At 51.6% G+C, this 18,948-nt stretch overlaps 1 protein-coding gene across 1 annotated transcript; it reads left to right on the top strand.

The window, feature by feature from the left end:
• Positions 1 to 1,469: 1,469 nt before the first annotated feature.
• LOC136019565 (centrosome-associated protein CEP250-like) lies at positions 1,470 to 12,206 on the top strand. The gene is given in 7 exon segments (XM_065689884.1): positions 1,470 to 1,570; positions 2,972 to 3,284; positions 5,952 to 5,979; positions 6,467 to 6,621; positions 7,534 to 9,474; positions 9,476 to 10,360; positions 12,045 to 12,206. Coding segments are annotated over 7 exon segments (3,585 nt in total).
• Positions 12,207 to 18,948: the final 6,742 nt, after the last annotated feature.

Genomic DNA, 18,948 nt, shown 5'->3' with positions numbered 1-18,948 from the left:
CTTAATATTCCACATGAACACATAAGTGAAGTTTTCACCTGGATTCAAAGCCCTTACTCAGACCCGATTTCATTTCTATAAGAGTATTTGTGGCTACTTCATGCTTATCCTTCCCTGGAAGAGGGATTCCAAGTGGGATCACCTGAGGAACTGGGACAGAGCCAGCCACCACTTTCTCCACTGTGCTCTGGAAAGAAGAAAAGCAAAAAGGCAGACAATAATGTTTCTGAACAGAAGAATGCATTGAGACATAAGGTCTTTGAATGGGATTCCTGTCTTCATTGGTTTCTCTTAAAGAGAGAACACCAGATTCTTTAAAGTGTTATTTGTCATGGCATGGTTTTCACATTGGAAATGATCAAGGTGCTAACAACCATCCCAATTCCAACTTATGCTCCTGTTGCACAACTGTGAACAAAGCTTGAGATAAGCACTGCCGCTTTCATATCACTTTGACCTTCCTCACTCAAGTCTGGCTCCCATGTGTTCCAGGGAAACAGCTTTAGCATCACACATCAATGCTATGTGGTAGGAGGGAGTCCCAAGGAAGCCTCTCCATCCGAATGGCACATTGGAGCCAGCCTCTTGTTTCACTGCAGCCATCGGAATACATGCCAGATGTCCTGCAAAGGGCTAAAGCGAGACAGCCATTGCTTCAGCTTATCTCAGCTTCTCTATGCATTAAGAATATGCCTATCAAACAGGTGCCAAACACGACTTTGCATCATTTCCATCGTCATTATCGTGTCACACGATTCAAGAATGATGAACTGCATTTGGATACAACAACATTATACAACGCACAAAGACGTACTCCACATCTCGGGAACGGATCCTCAGGGCCAGGAAACCAGTCTGCACCGCAACTCTTTCCTTCCGTCACCGACCCTTTAACCCTCCATACACGTCCTTTACACTGCTCACCACCGCAGACAGCGCTGCTCCAGCACGGCGGGGGCTCCTTAGCCCAGCCCTGCTGGGACACAATGGGCCCGCCGCCATCCCCAGCATGCGCAGCGTGGGCTCCAGCCCTGCCTGCACTTCCCCTGCTGGGTCCGGCCCCGCTTCCCGTGCGCTCCTGGCACAGCCCAGCCCACCTCACCCCACTGCACCCCTGCTGTGCCCCCTGCCCACCCCGCTCCACCCCGCCCCACAGCCCTGACCCCCCCACTGCATCCCTGCTCCCGACCCCCTGCCCCCCGGCTCCAGCCCAGCCCAGCCCCTGCCCTTCCCACTCAATCCCTGCCACAGCCCCGCTAGCCCCGCTCCTGCCCGGCTCCGATCCCGGCTCCATCCGGCCCCATCCCGGCTCCATCCCGGCCCCATCCCGGCTCCATCCCGGCTCCATCCCGCCCTTTCATCTTCACAACCCCCGCCCGGGGCTACCACAGAAGCCGCGCGCCCGGACCCTTCCCCCCCTCCCTTCCGTCCGCCAGTTCCGACGTCATCCGGCGGCGCCGCCTGGTGTCATGGCGGCCGTGCAGGCTGAGGGGAAGGCGGAGCCGAAGGTTCCTGCCCAAAAACCCCAAGTGCTGGAGCTCACCCACGTCTGCCCCGGGAGCAGGGTCAGGCCCCACAGCTCTGCTCCTGCCAGCGCTGCCGAGCCCTGCACTCCCTTGATGGTGCCATCAGAGCGCCCCACACAGCGCAGCACGGGCTGGGCCATTGCTCTGGCTCCGGCAGAGGCACAAGTGCCTTTGGAAGCTGCCAGCGAACAACAAGAGCTGAGAAGCGGCTGCAGAAGGGCTCTGCTGTGGGGCTGAAAGCCAAGGGTGCTGCAGGGGAAAGGAGAGACTGCAGAGGCTCAGCCCTTGGGCTTCCTTCAGAGGAGGTGGTGGTGCTGCCCTTGATCCTGACTGTTCTCCAGCCCTGACCTGCCCTCAGCGGTCTCCAGTGGCCTCTGGCCAGGCCAGCAGCAGAGACAGGATGTTCTGCACAAATGTCTGCACCTGCTCCTGGGCCTGACTCAGTGCTGAGAGCTCTTCTGCAGCCAAATGCAGACCGTACTTTACAGTCAGACATTATCCAAGGGGTGGATAATGTCCTGGGTTCAGCAGCAGCAGTCATTTTTCTCCTTCTTAGGAGCTAGTACAGTGCTGTGTTTTGATCTTTTGGCCTGGGAACAGTGCTGATAACGCCCATGTTTTCAGTTGCTGCTCGAATGTTTGGTCTGGCCAAGGACTTTGTGAGCCTCATGCTCTGCCAGGGAGGAGGGGAGTCTGGGAGGAAGCAGAGACAGGACACCTGACCCAAACTGACCAAAGAGGTATTCCATACTGCAGCACGTCATGGCCAGGATGTAGCGCGGAGTTACCTGGAAGGGCTAGGGGACTGCAGGGTTGGAGGAGGTATCGGTCGGTGCTCTGCTGGGGGGAGTGGGGCGAGTTATCAGTCAGCTGGTGCTGAGGTGTTGTATTCTTTCCTCTTGTTATTTCCTTTATCATTATTATTATTGATGGTAGCAGTAGTGATTTGTGTTGTACCTTAGTCACTAAACTGTTCTTATCTCAACCCATGGGAGTTGCATTCATTTCTATTCTCCTCTCCGTCCCTCCAGGAGCAGGGGGAGGCCAAGAAGGGGGGGAGTGAGTGGACGACCTGTGTGGACTGGTTTAAACCACGACAGTTCTTTTTTTGGCGCCCAACGTGGGGCACGAAGGGTTGAGATAACGACAGAGATGATCGGATTAATAGTCATCACAATGCTGGTTTATTGGCTCTCAAAGTTGTTTCTCTTGCTCTCAGAGTTTCAGAATGTAGTACATTACTTAGAGCCAGTATTTGCTGTGATAGTGTTTATCAAGTGTGGGGCTTGGGCTAAGGTTCTTGTTTCACTGTGCTTTATGGCAATGACTTGTAATACGGGTGGGCTCCAGCAGCAGGGAGAGATGGACGTGGCCGTGGACTTGTACCCGGCTGTCCCGCTGCTCTTCACGGCCCTGGCCCTTGTCCTCGCCTCTGTCTTTGTGAGGCTGCGGGGAGCTGAGGGGGAGCGGCCCCGGGAGCCGGCAGCGGCCGAAGCGGCCTGGGAGAGCGGCCCCGGGGACCAGGCGGCGGCGGGAGCGGGGCCAGAGGCCGGGAAAGAGGCGGCTGCTGAGCAGCGGGAGGAGGCGGCCGAGGAGCCGAGCCCCGCGGCCGAGCCCAGCACTGTGGCGGCCGAGAGCATCCCCCGGAAGCCGCCCGCTGAGCCCCAGGAGGATGCAGGAGCCCAGGCAGCATTTCCCAGCAAGGCAGAGGAGGAAGCGCTGCACCCAGGAAAAGAGAAGCTGGTGGTGGGAGAGGCGGCAAGCACAGCAGCTACACCAGCCCCACGGACAAGTATAGCAGCGTCATTGGAGAGTTCTGAAGGGTTTGAATGGCCTTTGGGTACCCTTGGGACCTGCCTGCTGATTGTGATGGGGATCAGCGTGTTGGCACACACACAGAGGGTGTTCTACCTACCACCATTTTGTCTCATCTCAGAAGTTAAGCAGAGTCAGGTTTGCTTCTCCTCTGGGGTTAGACCACAATATGGGAGGACCAAGAGATCTTCCCCAAGGCTGGACAGTCATGAGTGGCAGGGTGTGTGGGACGGTATGAGCGAAGAGTATCTGGTCCACTGGGCCACTCCAGTGCTTTGGGAGCGTCGGAGGTGGAAGGCAGCTCTATGGAGTCCCCAGCAACAAGCTGCAGAAACTGCTGAGGAGAACAGTGAATTATTTTGAATCTGGTGGTCCCATGACACTTCAGGCCATCAGGGCAGAGATGCAACATAGAGATGGACTCATGATCGAGGGGTGGACTTAGCAATTGACACTATTGCCCAGGTTATTCACGAGTGTGAACACTGCACACAGCCTCTCCTGCTCCGAGAGACTGTTACAAGAGATGGAGCCTGACATCATGGACCAGATGGACTCAGCAGCTTTATAGGTCCATGCACTAAGAAATTATTTTTTTTTCTCTGTGTGTATGTAGTTGTATATATATATATGTAAGAGTGTTGGCATATTGAAGATGTGGGATCTGAGCAAGACGTGAATGGTATGGAATGAGGGGTGGATAATGTCCTGGGTTCAGCAGCAGCAGTCATTTTTCTCCTTCTTAGGAGCTAGTACAGTGCTGTGTTTTGATCTTTTGGCCTGGGAACAGTGCTGATAACGCCCATGTTTTCAGTTGCTGCTCGAATGTTTGGTCTGGCCAAGGACTTTGTGAGCCTCATGCTCTGCCAGGGAGGAGGGGAGACCGGGAGGAAGCAGAGACAGGACACCTGACCCAAATTGACCAAAGAGGTATTCCATACCACAGCACGTCATGCCCAGGATGTAACGGGGAGTTACCCCAGAAGGGCTGGGACTGCAGGGTTGGACGAGGTATCGGTTGGTGCTCTGCTGGGGGGAGTGGGGCAAGTTATCGGTCGGCTGGTGCTGAGATGTTGTATTCTTTCCTCTTGTTATTTTCCTTTAGCATTATTATTATTGGTGGTAGCAGTAGTGATTTGTTTTTATTTGTAGGGATCAGCTATGCAATCTGGACATCTGTAAATCGATGGGTCTGGATGGAATGCACCCACGGGTGCTGAGGGAGCTGGCGGAGGTCATTGCTAGGCCACTTTCCATCATCTTTGGTAAGTCGTGGGAAACGGGCGAGGTTTTATGAGGGGGAAGTCATGTATGACCAACCTTATAGCCTTCTATGAGGAAGTGACTAGGTGGAGGGATGATGGTAGAGCGGTAGATGTAGTTTTTCTTGATTTCAGTAAGGCATTTGATACTGTCTCCCACAGCATCCTCATAGATAAGCTAAAGAAGTGTGGGCTTGACGATCAAGTAGTGAGGTGGATCGAGAACTGGTTGAAAGGAAGAAGGCAGAGAGTTGTGGTCAATGGCGCAGAATCTAGCTGGAGGTCTGTGACTAGTGGAGTTCCTCAGGGGTCGGTGCTGGGACCGGTGCTGTTTAATATTTTCATCAATGACCTGGATGAGGGAACTGAGTGCACCATCAGCAAGTTTGCTGATGACACAAAACTGGGAGGAGTGGCTGACACACCAGAGGACTGTGCTGCCATTCAGCGAGACCTGGACAGGCTGGAGAGTTGGGCGGGGAGAAACTTGATGAAATTTAACGAGGGCAAGTGTAGAGTCTTGCATCTGGGGAAGAACAACCCCATGTACCAGTACAGGTTGGGGGTTGACCTGCTGGAAAGTAGCGAAGGGGAAAGGGACCTGGGGGTCCTGGTGGATAGGAGGATGACCATGAGCCAGCAATGTGCTCTTGTGGCCAAGAAGGCAAATGGCATCTTAGGGTGCATTAGAAAGGGAGTGGTTAGTAGGTCAAGAGAGGTTCTCCTCCCCCTCTACTCAGCCTTGGTGAGGCCGCATCTGGAATATTGCGTCCAGTTCTGGGCCCCTCTGATCAAGAAGGACAGGGAATTGCTTGAAGGAGTCCAGCGCAGAGCCACAAAGATGATTAGGGGAGTGGAACATCTCCCTTATGAGGAGAGGCTGAGGGAGATGGGTCTCTTTAGCTTGGAGAAGAGGAGACTGAGGGGTGACCTCATCAATGTTTACAAATATGTAAAGGGTAGGTGTCAGGATGATTGAGATAGGCTTTTTTCAGTGATATCCAGTGATAGGACAAGGGGCAATGGGTGTAAACTGGAGCACAGGAAGTTCCACGTTAACATCAGGAAGAACTTCTTTACTGTAAGAGTGACAGAGCACTGGAACAGGTTGCCCAGGGGGGTTGTGGAGTCTCCTACACTGGAGATATTCAAGGCCCGCCTGGACAAGTTCCTGTGTGATGTACTGTAGGTTACCCTGCTCTTGCAGGGGGGTTGGACTAGATGATCTTTTGAGGTCCCTTCCAACCCTTGGGATTCTGTGATTTGTGTTATACCTTAGTTACTAAACTGTTCTTATATCAGTCCGTGGGAGTTGCATTCTTTTCTATTCTCCTCTCCGTCCCTCCAGGAGCAGGGGGAGGGCAAGAACGGGGGGAGTGAGTGTACGAGGTTTGTGGTTGGGTTTAAACCACAACAAGTTCCTGTCTGTTAGTTTAGTTTGTACACTTCAAGTACAACATTGATGTCTGTCCTCTGTAACATCTCTTAAGCCTTCCCAGTCAATTAACCGTGTCACAGTCAGCCTTCACTTTTGCTGCTTCTTCCTTTTCATTTAGGACACTAGATCTGACTCTGATCTACTGTCTCTCTCCTTGTTTCATCAGTGTCGGTTCTACCTGCATCTGATGCTGTGGGTGATGTGCTGCCATGCTCTTAGCCCTGGCCTTTCGAAAAGCAGAAGAGCAAACACATTTTCACATTCTTTCGAACCTTGCCACTTTAATTCCTCTTTTCTCTGACTGAATTTTCCTTGATTTATGTCTGCTTTGAAAGTCCTTGTGGGCCTGGAAACCGCAGGTAGACAGATACTACATTTTCTCTGTCCTTTGGTCTTGCTTTCCCTTTCACCTTTACTGCTTGCAGAGACACAGATGGCAGAACACCAGAAGAACTCTCTACAAGCTGTCCTGCAGGAAGAGGCCGCTGCTTTAAAGGAGGAGGCTATGACTCTACATCAAGAAGTGGCATCTTTGGAAAGGAAACTTGGGCGTGCTGAGGAGCAAAGAAAGGATGCCCTGGTGAGGCTGGCAGATGCTGTGAAAGGCCATTTCTTACATTTTGTTGGCCTTCTGTTAATAATTCTAAAAGAACAACTTTTTCAGTTGAACTTTTCCAGTTGCATCCTTCTGAGTAAGTAGGAAAAGATGCTGCAGTCACATAAAACCCCAGTTATGATTCAGGGTGCTTCTTTTCCTCAATTCTGAAGAATTTTGCCTTGAAGCTTTAGTGAAAGTAATTTTCAAACTTGTCTCTATTTACAGTTCATGCTTTGTCCAGTTATTGTGTCCAAATCCAGATGTAGATTTCTAAGTACTGATCTGGAAAGGGGTGAGAAGACAAAGTCTGCTAATAGAGAAAACTGTTCAGTGTTACCCATCTGAGAGCAGACAGTGGGGAGAAAGGAGACAAATTTGAGAAACCAGAATGCTGATCCAGCTAAATATGTATGTCTGCAAGGGGAAAACTAGACCTGGTTTCAAACACAGAATGACAGACACTGATCTGACTGTTACTCCTTCAAGAGAGGACAGTAGCGTTCTAGAGGATGGCCCCATGACAATTCTGCACAGTAGAGGTTCAAACAAATAATAAAAAGGGTAATGAAGTGTTCTCTTTTTTTCTTCCTAATAGAGTGGCGTCATCGAGCCACTGCCTAAATCGTGATTAATCTGGACTTTAAATCCTGGCTGCAGTTCTGGCAGCTCCTCCCCAAAAGAACACACTGGAGCTAGGTTCAAGGAAGGGCAAAAAGGAAGATGGAGCTGGCTGAGTCAGCTGGAAAAGATGCAATGTATAGGGTGGCACAGCATCTCAAGAGGCAGGAAGAGAGCAGGCTGCCCATGACTGCCACTAGAGCAGGAGTCAAATCCAATATGAAAAGCAAACGCATAGCAGTGGAATTATTGAGCCTTTTTCTCCCTGGTTTGCAGCACAAACGGGACAGACTGCAGGCAGTTAAAGAGAAACTAGCAGGTGAGATAAAACTTCTTCAGGAATCAGTGTCAGCCTCTGAAGCTCGAGCAAACACAGCAACAGACATGAATCACTGCCTGGAACAAGAGCTTCAAGCCACATTGTCCATCTTAAAAATGAAAAATGGGGAAGTGGAAACCCAGCGGGAGAAAATCCCGATGCTCCAGAAAGAGACATCGGAGATAAAAGCTTTGCAGGAGACCCTCGCTCATATGAGTGCCATCCTGTCAGAGAGGGAGGGAGAAATGAAGTTATACCAGGAACAGATGAGAATGCTGGAAAACCAGGAAGAAGTACATAAAGCTACTCTTGATCAGTTTATTAAGGACATAACAGAGAAAAAACAGAAGGTGGCATCCCAGCAAGAACATATACAGGAGCTGGAGAAGCAGCAAGAAAAACAAAGGATTGCCGTCAGCAAGATGAGCAAAGAACTGGAGGAGAGAGACCGGGAGATCAGATCCCAGCAAGAGCAGATACGGGAGCTGGAGAAGCAGCGAGAACTGGAGAGGACTGCTGTCAACAAGGTGAGCAAAGAGGTAGAGGAGAGAGAGCAGGAGATCAGGTCCCAACAAGAGCAGATGCAGGAGCTGGAGAAGCAGCGAGAACTGCAGAGGACTGAGGTGAGAAAGATGGGCAAAGAGCTGCAGGAGAGAGAGGAGGAGATCACGTCCCAGCAAGAGCAGATGCAGGAGCTGGAGAAGCAGCGAGAACTGCAGAGGACTGAGAAGAGGAAGGAGCTGGAGGAGAGGGACCTGGAGATCAGGTCCCTGCAAGAAGAGATACGGGAGCTGGAGAAGCAGTTAGAATTGCAGAGGACTGCTGTCAGCAAGGTGAGCAAAGAGCTGGAGGAGAGGGATCAGGAGATCAAATTCCAGGAAGGGAAAATAAAGATGCTAGAACAACACGGTGCATCACAAGTGAGAAATCTGCTTCTGGATCTTGATCATATGAAAGGAAACTTGAAGGAGAAAAACTCAGCGCTTGTGTCTCTGACTCAGCAAAACCAAGAACTGGAAATGCACAGAGAACAAGTGAAATCTCTGCAGGCAAGCCTTGAACACCTGAGGGCAGGTCTCAGGGACAGAGAGAGTGAGTGTGATTCTCAAAGGGATCAGTTAAGACTCCTGTGGCAGTACAAGGAGCAGCAAGAGGGGCAACTTCAAGAGCTTCATGGTAAAGTTGAAAAGATGGCACTTTCTTTATCTAAGAAAGATCAAGAGCTTGAGTCACAACAAAAACAAATCCAGGAAGCTGAAGAAACCATGGAAATGCAGTTGAGGACTCTCCGTGACCAACTGGACCAGACCTTAGAAAGCTTAAAAGAAAAGGACAGACTCATAGACATCCAAAAGCAACAAATGAGGAGCTATGAGGAAAAAACAGAAGAAAAGATGAATGTCTTACACAGAGACTGAGAATACACTAAGGCAATACTGAAAGAGAAGGATTTCATGATTGAATCTCAGAAGGAAGTGATTGAGACCTTCCAAAACCAGGAACAAGACTCTGAACAGCAGAAGAAAATTCTGCAGCATCTTGAAGTGGCACTGAAGGGAAAGGAATAAGAAATTTTATCCCTTAGAAAGCAGTGTGAGGCAGGCAGGGCAAAGGAGGCAAAACTTGAAGCTGAGCAAACAAATCTTCAAGCTACAGAACTGGCTCTGAAAGAAAGAGAAGAAAGGATAGGGGCTCTGGAGGAGGCTGTCTCTGAGCTTCAGCGGCAAAAGGAGGAGGCAGCAATGCAGGCTAAAGCCATACTGCAAAAACTAGAACATGCTGAATCTTCTCTAGAAGCTAAAGATCAAGAGATAATGTCTTTGCAGGAGCGTGTGCAGGACCTTCAAGAGCAGAAGGAGTTAGAAGGCAAGCAAGCCAAGCGTCTAGAGCAGGATCTAGAAGAAACGAGCGGGGATGTTGGAGGAGAAGCGTTTGGAGTTCCTCAAGCAGACAGAGCAAATGAGCATGTTACAGCTTCAGGGCAAAAGCATGGAAATAGCACTAACGTCATGCCAGAAGCAAGTGAATCTGCTTGAGGAAGTGGTGAGGAAGAGGGATGAAGACAATGAAGCTCTGAAGCAAGAACTCCAGCACCAAGAAGAGGAATTAAAGACCTTGCAGAATCTCCACGTTAGGCTAACTGAGAGCAACGAGGCGGTGAGACATCGCCGAGAGCACAAGAAGGTCCTGGAAGAAGTCTTGTCTGAGAGGGAGCAAGAGACCAAGGCTCAAGGTGGGCAAAAAGAATTAGAAAAGGAAGTAAGAGCTCTTCAGGAAGATCTCCAGCATGTTCAGCAGACTCTGACAAAGAAGAATGAAGAGGTAAAGTCCCAGCAAGACAGAATCAGGAATTTAGAGAAGACTCTGCCAGGAAAAGAACAAGAGCTTAAGAGGCAAAGTGAACTCCTAAAACAATTCACATCAGTTTTGCAATGGAAAGATGAAGGGCACACCCTAAAGAAACTAATCCAAAAACTTCAAAAGTGGGAGGAAGTGGAAGCAGAGAAGAAGAGAGTGCTCCAAGAGAGAGACCATTCCTTGCAAAGGCAGAAAGAGCTAACCCAGCAACTGGAAGATGAAAGGAAGGCAAAGGGGGAAGAAATGGAGCATGTGATTGCTATTTTGAAGCAGACTGAAAGTGGAGAAATTGAATAGAAGGAGAAGGCCCAAGCCCTCACTCTTGCCCTTAGGAAATGTGAATTGGCCAATGGGACTTTGAGGAAAGAAATAGCCATCCTTCAGACTGCGGTTTCAGAGAGGGACACAGACCGGTTTCATCACCAGGTAGGCACTATGATTGTTTGTCAGTCAACTAAAACATCTAGAAAGGTTTCTCATGATGTTTCCCATAAATATACGAAAATATGTATCCCCATGAACATACAATCTGCTTAGCCAAGAAGGGAGCTTGCTGTTAAAATTAACTCAAGTGCAAAAGCTGGGGATGGGTATTTGGTTCACTCCTATTAGGCAAGCTTAGGCAACGTGTTTAGGATTTGGCATGGAAAGGGAAGGGCTCATTTGACCAGACTGATGTGCTAAACTTACAATTTGATGCTAATGGCTGCTCAGCAGCTACGTTGATGGTGCTTAGAGGACCATCGCTCGCCTGCAGCCCTGTAACGAGCGGTGTCCCTTAGGGGTTGGTATTTTTGACAGGTCTTGTTTAACATCTTTGTCACTGGCATGGAGAGTGGGATTGAGTGCACCCTCAGCAAGTTTGCCGATGACACCGAGCTGTATGGTTCGGTTGATACGCTGGAGGGAAGGAATGTCATCCAGAGGGAACTTGACACGCTTGTGAGGTGGGCTGATGCCAACCTTATGCAGTTTAAGCATGCCAAGTGCAAGGCCCGACACCTGGGCCAGAGCAAACCCAAACACAGCTACAGGTTGGGCAGAGAAGAGATTCAGAGCGGCCCTGAGGAGAAGGACTTGGGGGTGCTGCTCGACGAGAAAATGAACATGAGCCAGCAGTGTGCGCTTACAACCCAGAAAGCCAACCGTATCCTGGGCTGCATCAAAAGGAGCGTGAGCAGCAGGTCCAAGGAGGTGATCCTGCCCCTGTACTCTGTTTTCGTGAGACCTCACTTGGAGCATTGTGTGCAGTTCTGGTGTCCTCAGCATAAAAATTACATGGAATTGTTGGAACAAGTCCAGAGAAGGCCACGAGGATGATCAGGGGACTGGAGCACCTCCCGTATGAAGATAGGCTGAGGAAGTTGGGGCTGTTGAGCCTGGAGAAGTCTGCGTGGAGACCTCAGAGCAGCCTTCCGGTATCTGAAGGGGGGCTATAGGGATGCTGGGGAGGGACTCTTCCCTAGGGACTGTAGTGATAGGAGAAGGCGTAATGGGTTAAAACTTAAACAGGGGAAGATTTGATTGGGTATAAGGAAGAAGCTCTTTACTGTGAGGGTGGTGAGGCACTGGAATGGGTTGCCCAGGGAAGTTGTGAATGCTCCTTCCCTGGCAGTGTTCAAGACCAGGTTGGACAGAGCCTTGTGTGGCAGGGTTTTGCGTGAGGTGTCCCTGCCCATGGCAGGGGGTTGGAACTAACTCTTCTATGATTTTATTCTATGATTGTAACTCGTGTGTCCCCATCTGCATTTGCACACACACCTCATGCACGCAGCGGCTCCCCCTGCACCCCGCTGCCATTCTCCTGCTGGCAGCTCCCCCTCTCTGCCCGCTTGCAGGGTCCCACATGAGAGCACCGGCTCCAGCTGCAGCCGCCAACATCTGGTATCCCAAACCAGCTCCTGCCCTAGACCCTCTTCCCACCCTGTGGGATGGAGACCAAGGAACTCGCTGGAAGGAAGGGACAGAAGGAGGTAAAAGGCTTGGTTTGGGCAGCAGCATCCAACAGGATACCAAGTGCAGGCTGCTCCTTGCAGTGACCCGAGCCCGGGCACGCTGTGATTCTGTGATTCCATGAGGGATTCCTTGTACGTGGCCGTGTTTCCCCCAGCTTGAGGAGCCGCCCGAGAAGCCTTGGTCATCGCCGGCGCAGGCTGTGCCCGACGGCAGCACCAGACCAGGTGCCCTGCAGCCACCGAGGGGTTGGGCTGAGCGCCCGGAGCTTTGGTCCCTCGCCCGTGCCCACCCCTGCCCACAGCTGCAGAGAGCCTGAAAGAGCCGCTCTGCCAGGGCAGGGAGCCCACGTGAGGGCAGTTGGGGTGCCCCAGCACCCAGCGCCAGCCGCCATGGCCCCTCCAGCCCTGGGAGCTCAGAGCGAGTGGAAACCACTTGTCTGCCAAAGCCACGTGTGATCGCAGTGACTACAAAGAGAGACTGGGTCAGAAGAACGTCAAGAAATGTATTTACAAAACAACAAAAAATGAACAAAATAAACAGCAAAGAACAACCGTTCTTCTCAGAAATACAACTCTTCTACCTAAACCTACAACTATTCTACCTAAAAGTACAAAGCTTCTTAAAACTACACCTACTCTACCTAAACCTATAACTATTCTACCTAAAAGTACGCTTCTTCTTAAACCTACACCTACGCTATCTAAACCTACAACTATTCTACCTAAAAGTTCAACTCTTCTTCTTAAAACTACACCTATTCTACCTAAACCTACAACTCCTAACGAAAAACGAACAATCTTCTTTAAAAACCAACAATCTTAAAGGAAAACTGGAACTCTTCTAACGAAAACTTGAAACACACAGCAAACTTCCCCGTCGACCAGCCCTGGAAACAAGCAGCACAAGGTCATTTCAGTGAGGCTACTGATGGTCACTGTGTTTGTAGCAGCGGATGGGGAGCACGTGCTGCCTTACCACTCATCAGTTGGTGTCCATCGCGTCATCCTCCTCCACCTCCCCCGTCCACCTCCATCGGTTCTTCCACCTCCCCGTCCACCTCCATTGCTTCTTCCACCTCCCCGTCCACCTCCATCGCTTCTTCACCCAGCCCCACTCGGGTCCTGCTGGTGGCCTCTTCCTCCAGCTCCCGCATGTGTTGGAACAGCCTAAGGCAAAAGCCGAGCGGAAGAGTGCATTGGCGCTGCCCAGAGCAGCGGAGCGCAGCTGTGGGACAGGGCTCTCAATAGCCCGGTCCCGTCTGGCTGCCCAGGCAGAGCCGTGGGGCACTGGGGCCCCGGGCACGTCCCCAGCAGGAGCTGACGGGAGGCCGGGGGCTCCTTGTGCAGCGGCACCCACCAGCTCTGACAGGCTGGCACGTGCAGCCGGAGGATCCTCTGCCTGCTTTTCTTCAGCGCCTTGCGGGGCGGTAGCGGCTTCAGGACCTGCCAGAGCAGAGAGGGCAGGGGTGAGCGGCCGTGCTCCCTGCCTGCTGGGCCAGGGCACAGACCCGGCCCCGCGCCTGCCTCGGCACCCACCGGCTCCTTACTCTGTGGAGGCAGCCCTTGGCGTCCTCGCCTCCGCAAGGGCTGAGCGCGGCCACCAGCAGGACGCGGGTGCACTTCTGGGGCTGCATGTCAGGTACAAAACTCGGGTGGGAGGGGCAAGGAAGAGGGCAGTAGGAATGGGAAGAAGCAGACAGGGATGGAAGCAGGGCAGAAGCGCAGGGCAGGAACAGGGCAGAAGGTCTCGGAGCACGCAGGTGGGAGCAGGGGTACAGAGCGGGTTCAGGGGTGAAGGTCTGTGCTGGTGTCTGGGCACGGGCAGTTGCCCCTGTAACACGGGCTGTGACATCACCCCAGAGTTCCAGAACTGCTGCGAGCAGGGGATGGGGACGAGCCCTGAAGGGGCTGCAGCTTCATGGGGGACATTGGGCAATGGTTACGTGACCCCCTGAGACGAGAGAGACACACTTTGGTGCTTAAATAATCAATAAAGTGGGTGAGGGCTGCCCTGGCCAGCTCCACAGGGCCAGGCTCGTCTCCTGTGCTCCTTCCCTGTCCCACAAGCACTCAGTGAGCGACCTGAGCAATGCCCATGTGCTGCAGTTGGGATGTGTCCATGGGGTTGGGATTCAGCCCTGCCCATGACGTCCTCCAGCCGTGCCCATCACGGCTGAGCCCGTGCGAGAACCTGCGCCCCACGCGCATGGAAGGCTGCGAGGGCAGCACAAGACGTGGTGCCGGCAGCGTGTGTCCAGGCCTGCCTCCTTCAGGAGGGGTCTGCAGCAGCTCCGCACCTTGAAGTCGCTCCGGGGCAGCCTTGGTTGCAGCGGTCATGAGATGGTCCAATTGGAGATCCTCTGGACAGTGCGAAGAGCGTGCAGCAAGCTCACTGCCCTCGACTTCGAGAGAACAGACTTTGGCTTCTTCAGGAACCTGCTTAGGAAGGTTCCATGGGATATAGCCCTGGCGGGCAGGGGGGCCCGAGAATGTTGGTTGATATTCAAGGATCTCCTACTGCAAGCTCAGGAGTGTTGCATCCCAGCCAGAAGGAAGTGCAGCGGGAGGGCCAGGAGACCTCCTTGGGTGGATAAGGAGCTGCTGAGGAAAATCAGGAGGAAAAAAGAGGCTTATAAAAGGCGGAAGCAAGACCAGGAGGCCTGGGAAGAATACAGGGCTGCTGTCCGGGAAGCTAGGGACCAGATTAGGAAAGCTAAGGCCCAGTTAGAATTAAACTTCACCGGGGATGTTAAAGAGAACAGGAAGGGATTCCTGTAGGGACGTATCGAGTAAAAGGCAGACTAGGGACAATGCAGGCCCCCTCCAGAAGCTATCGGGAGACCTGGCTACCCTGGATTTGGAGAAGGCTGAGGTTCTGAATGACTTCTTTGCCTCGGCCTTCACTGGCAAAGGCTCTGCCCACACCATCCCAAGAAATAGAACCCCCATTTTCAGGAAGGGGAAAATGGATGACCCAGGGAATTACAGACCAGTCAGTGTCACCTCTGTGCCTGGCAAAATCTTGGAGCACATTCTCCTGGAAGGCGTGCTAAGGCACAGGTAAAACAACAAGGTGCTTGGTGACAGCCAGCAAGGCTTCACTAAGGGGAAATCCTGCCTGGCCGTTTGGTGGCCTTCTATGATGGGGCTACGGAGCTGATGGACAGGGGTAGAGCAGTTGATGTCATCCGCCTGGACTTGTGCAAAGCGTTCCACACTGTCCCGCATGACATCCTTGTCTCTAAATTGGAGAGACATCAGTCTGATGGATGGACCAGTCAGTGGATAAAGAGCTGGCTGGATGGCCGCACACAAAGAGTTGTGGTGAATGGCTCAATGGCCGGCTGGAGACCCGTAAGGAGTGGTGTCCCTCAGGGATCGGTGCTGGCACAGGTCTTGTTTAACATCTTTGTCGCTGACATGGGCAGTGGGATGGAGTGCACGCTCAGCAAGTTTGCCGATGACACCGAGCTGTGTGGTTCGGTTGATATGCTGGAGGGAAGGAATGTCATCCAGAGGGAAATCGACACGCTTGTGAGGTGTGCTGATGCTAGCCTCATGCAGTTTAAGCATGCCAAGTGCAAGGTTCTACACCCGGGTCAGAGCAACCCCGGACACAGCTACAGGTTGGGCAAAGAAGAGATTCAGAGCGGCCCTGCGGAGAAGGACTTGGGGGTGTTGGTGGATGAGAAGATGAGCGTGAGCTGCCTGCAGTGTGTGCTCACAGCCCAGAAAGCCAACCGTGATAGGAGAAGGCGTAATGGGTTAAAACTTAAACAGGGGAAGTTTAGATTGGATCTAAGGAAGCAGCTCTTTACTGTGAGGGTGGTGAGGCACTGGAATGGGTTGCCCAGGGAAGCTGTGAATGCTCCCTCCCTGGCGGTGTTCAAGGCCAGGCTGGACAGAGCCTTGGGTGTCAGGGTTTCGTGTGAGGTGTCCCTGCCCATGGCCGGGGGGTGGAACTGGATGATGGTAAGGTCCTTTCCAACCCTAACTATTCTATGATTCTGCACAGGGTGCTCAGTGTTTTATTTCCACCAGCGGAGCACACCCCACGCCGGCTTCTTCATTCGATTTATACCCAGAAGTGATTGCATAGTACCGTGTTTGGTCAGCATTTCACAGTCATTAGGTCTTACCTTCTCTATTTAGAGACACAACATGGATTTATTTTACTACACTTGGTTTGTGAGCAAGGGTCTCTTTGGGCAGGGGTCTCTTATCTCAATGGGGTGTCATTTTTAGCATTATCATGAAGGCAGTCCACTCCAGCACACCTTTAAAGTTAGGGTCAGCAGGAAGCACTGTGTGGGAAAGAAGCCCTGTCTCAATGCCTTTACTGCGAGATAAAGTGAAGCTTCCCTATATCGTGGCTTGTTGGCCGTATCCGCGGCACTGTGAAATGTACCGTGCTTGGGCTGTAAAGACTTAAGAGAAAAGCTACTGCAGGAGGAGCCGAGTTACAGCCTGCATTTGCTCACCTTCGTTCCATGTATCCATCCAGGTCCTCAAGTACCGGAGTCGATGTCAAGAATTGGAGCAGCAGCTGGAAGCAGGAGGGGTGAGTGTGTAGGTTGCCAACTAAAGGTAGTGTATGTAGCATTTGTTAATGCAGGCAGAAAGCTGCCCAAAGCAATGACGGGGGAAAACAAGACTGGCTTGAAGAAGCACTCTGAGTTTGCCCATTGGTGTTTTGTCCAGTTGCCATTCTTAGAGCAGGCAGCAGTCTTGGAAATGCCAGTCCAGAAAACCCTGTCAAGAAGGATTTTAGGTTCAGGCTGCACTGCCACTTACATTCGTTCTCTGGCTGTCTCCGAGAAAGAACTGGTTAAGCATAGCATTTTGGAAGGTGAGAGTGCTGGCATTCAACATAGAGAGCTGTCTCTGTGCTTGCTGTGTGTTTCACAGCTAAAGTAAACCTGGGAAATGAAGGGTAGGAGAGTATTCCCAGGCTCCAGGTCTTACGTGAGCACTCACGGTCAGGAGCTGAGGTTACCTAGCTGTGAGAGTGCAACCACGGGAGACTGAGGAGAGCTACTCACTGAGTAACTGCCTTCCTCTCCATAGTCATGGCTCTGGGATGCCTGGAAGAAGCCACTAGCTGCTGGGATACCAAACAAATGGAGAGGAAAGTGGTGGGTGCTTACAGTAGTGAAGGGAACGCAGGAATGTAACTAAACATTTGATATTTCCTTTCTTCTAAAGGGATCCGTTGCAGGCCGGTGTGAAGAAGATGACCCGAGCCTGGAGAAAGCACTGCTTGAGTTGGAAGAGGAGCATCAAAGGTAAAAGAAAGGAGTGTTCCCTCATACTTGGTATCCTGAATGCTCCTGGAAGTGAGGGAAAACCTAGCCATGGGTATGGCCTGGTCTTCCCAAGGGAAGCAGCTGGGGGAGCCGCTTCAAAGGGAGACAGGTCCTCAGTCTCTGTCTATGGTGCATTTGTAGCTTTGTGTGCTGAATGGCTCTGTTGTGAGCAGGGGGGTTATTCCAGGTGACCTCTAAAGGTCCTTTTCCAGCCTAAATGACTCTGTGGTTCAGTAAGTGACAATGCCAGAGAAAGGTGGTGCATCCGGCAACCAGACAGCACAAAGGGGAGGCAAGACACGAACTGTTGGCATCATCAAAGTTGAAGAGGAAGGGGGAAGCGAAATTGTAGATGGAAATCTGCAACTGTGAAGACTCAAAGCAAATGAATTTGCTATCACAGAGAGCTCTTAGCTAACCCTAGGAAGCACGTTTACTTCCTCTGTCTGAAAACAAAGTCATTGTCGAGGGAGTAGGAAATACAGAATCATAGAATCATAGAATAGTTAGGGCTGGAAAGGACCTCAAGATCATCTAGTTCCAACCCCCCTGCCATGGACAGGGACACCTCACACTAAACCATCCCACACAAGGCTTCATCCAACCTGGCCTTGAACACCGCCAGGGATAGAGCACTCACAACCTCCCTGGACAACCGATTCCAGTGTCTCACCACCCTAACAGGAAAGAATTTCCTCCTTATATCCAATTTAAACTTCCCCTGTTTAAGCTTTAAGCCGTTAGCCCTTGTCCTGTCACTACAGTCCCTGACGAAGAGTCCCTCCCCAGCATCCCTATAGGCCCCCATCAGGTACTGGAAGGCTGCTCTGAGGTCTCCACGCAGCCTTCTCTTCTCCAGGCTGAACAGCCCCAACTTCCTCAGTCTGTCTTCATGCGGGAGGTGCTCCAGTCCCATGATCATCCTCGTGGCCCTCCTCCGGACTTGTTCCAGCAGTTCCATGTCCTTTTTATGTTGAGGACACCAGAACTGCACCCAGTGCTCCAGGTGAGGTCTCACAAGAGCAGAGTAGAGGGGCGGGATCACCTCCTTGGACCTGCTGGTCACACTCCTTTTGATGCAGCCCAGGATACGGTTGGCTTTCTGGGCTGTGAGCGCACACTGCCACCGGCTCATGTTCATTTTCTCATCCACCAGCACCCCCAGGTCCTTCTCTGCAGGGCCGCTCTGGAGATTCCTGTGAATTTGATTTGAAAGTACTTGAGGAAGGCAGCAGAGAAGCCCAGGGGCTAGGTCTGTGTTGTAAACTGTGTTAACTGCTACTGGCTGTTTCGTTTTTATACCACTTTTCTGACATGAAACCTGTTTAGATCTCCCAGGTTGTCCTGTGACACTTCAGGCTGTGTTGGCTGGAAGTTTCAGTACCTTTGCCTTCACCGTCCTGCTAAAGTCTCTCTTGGACTGTGCTTTCTGAGTTCTCTACTTGACATTTGTATTGCAGTTTTTCTTGGATGCTTCCCCCATCTTCCTTGAGCAATGACTCTGCTGTTCCTCAGACTTTTATAAAAGGTCACTGACTCAATTGATGCACTGGCCAGCTCTGCTCCTTCGCTCTACGTTCATTGACCATTATTATCTCCCCAGATTTGCAACTGATCTAACTGTTTAGGGGTAACCTTAACTCAGTCCTAAACTTCCCTCTGTGAAGGGGGGTTTAATATCAGATCTCTTACGTAGCCTCTCACAAAGTCAGTTTGTTCCCCTTGCACAGTTGTATTTATCCTTTTGTGCTAC

This window comes from Lathamus discolor, chromosome 9 (genome assembly GCF_037157495.1).
Source record: "Lathamus discolor isolate bLatDis1 chromosome 9, bLatDis1.hap1, whole genome shotgun sequence".
Classification (NCBI taxonomy): Eukaryota; Metazoa; Chordata; class Aves; order Psittaciformes; family Psittacidae; genus Lathamus; species Lathamus discolor.
Note: the sequence above shows the minus strand (reverse complement) of the source record. Positions and strands in the feature narration are given on the sequence as shown.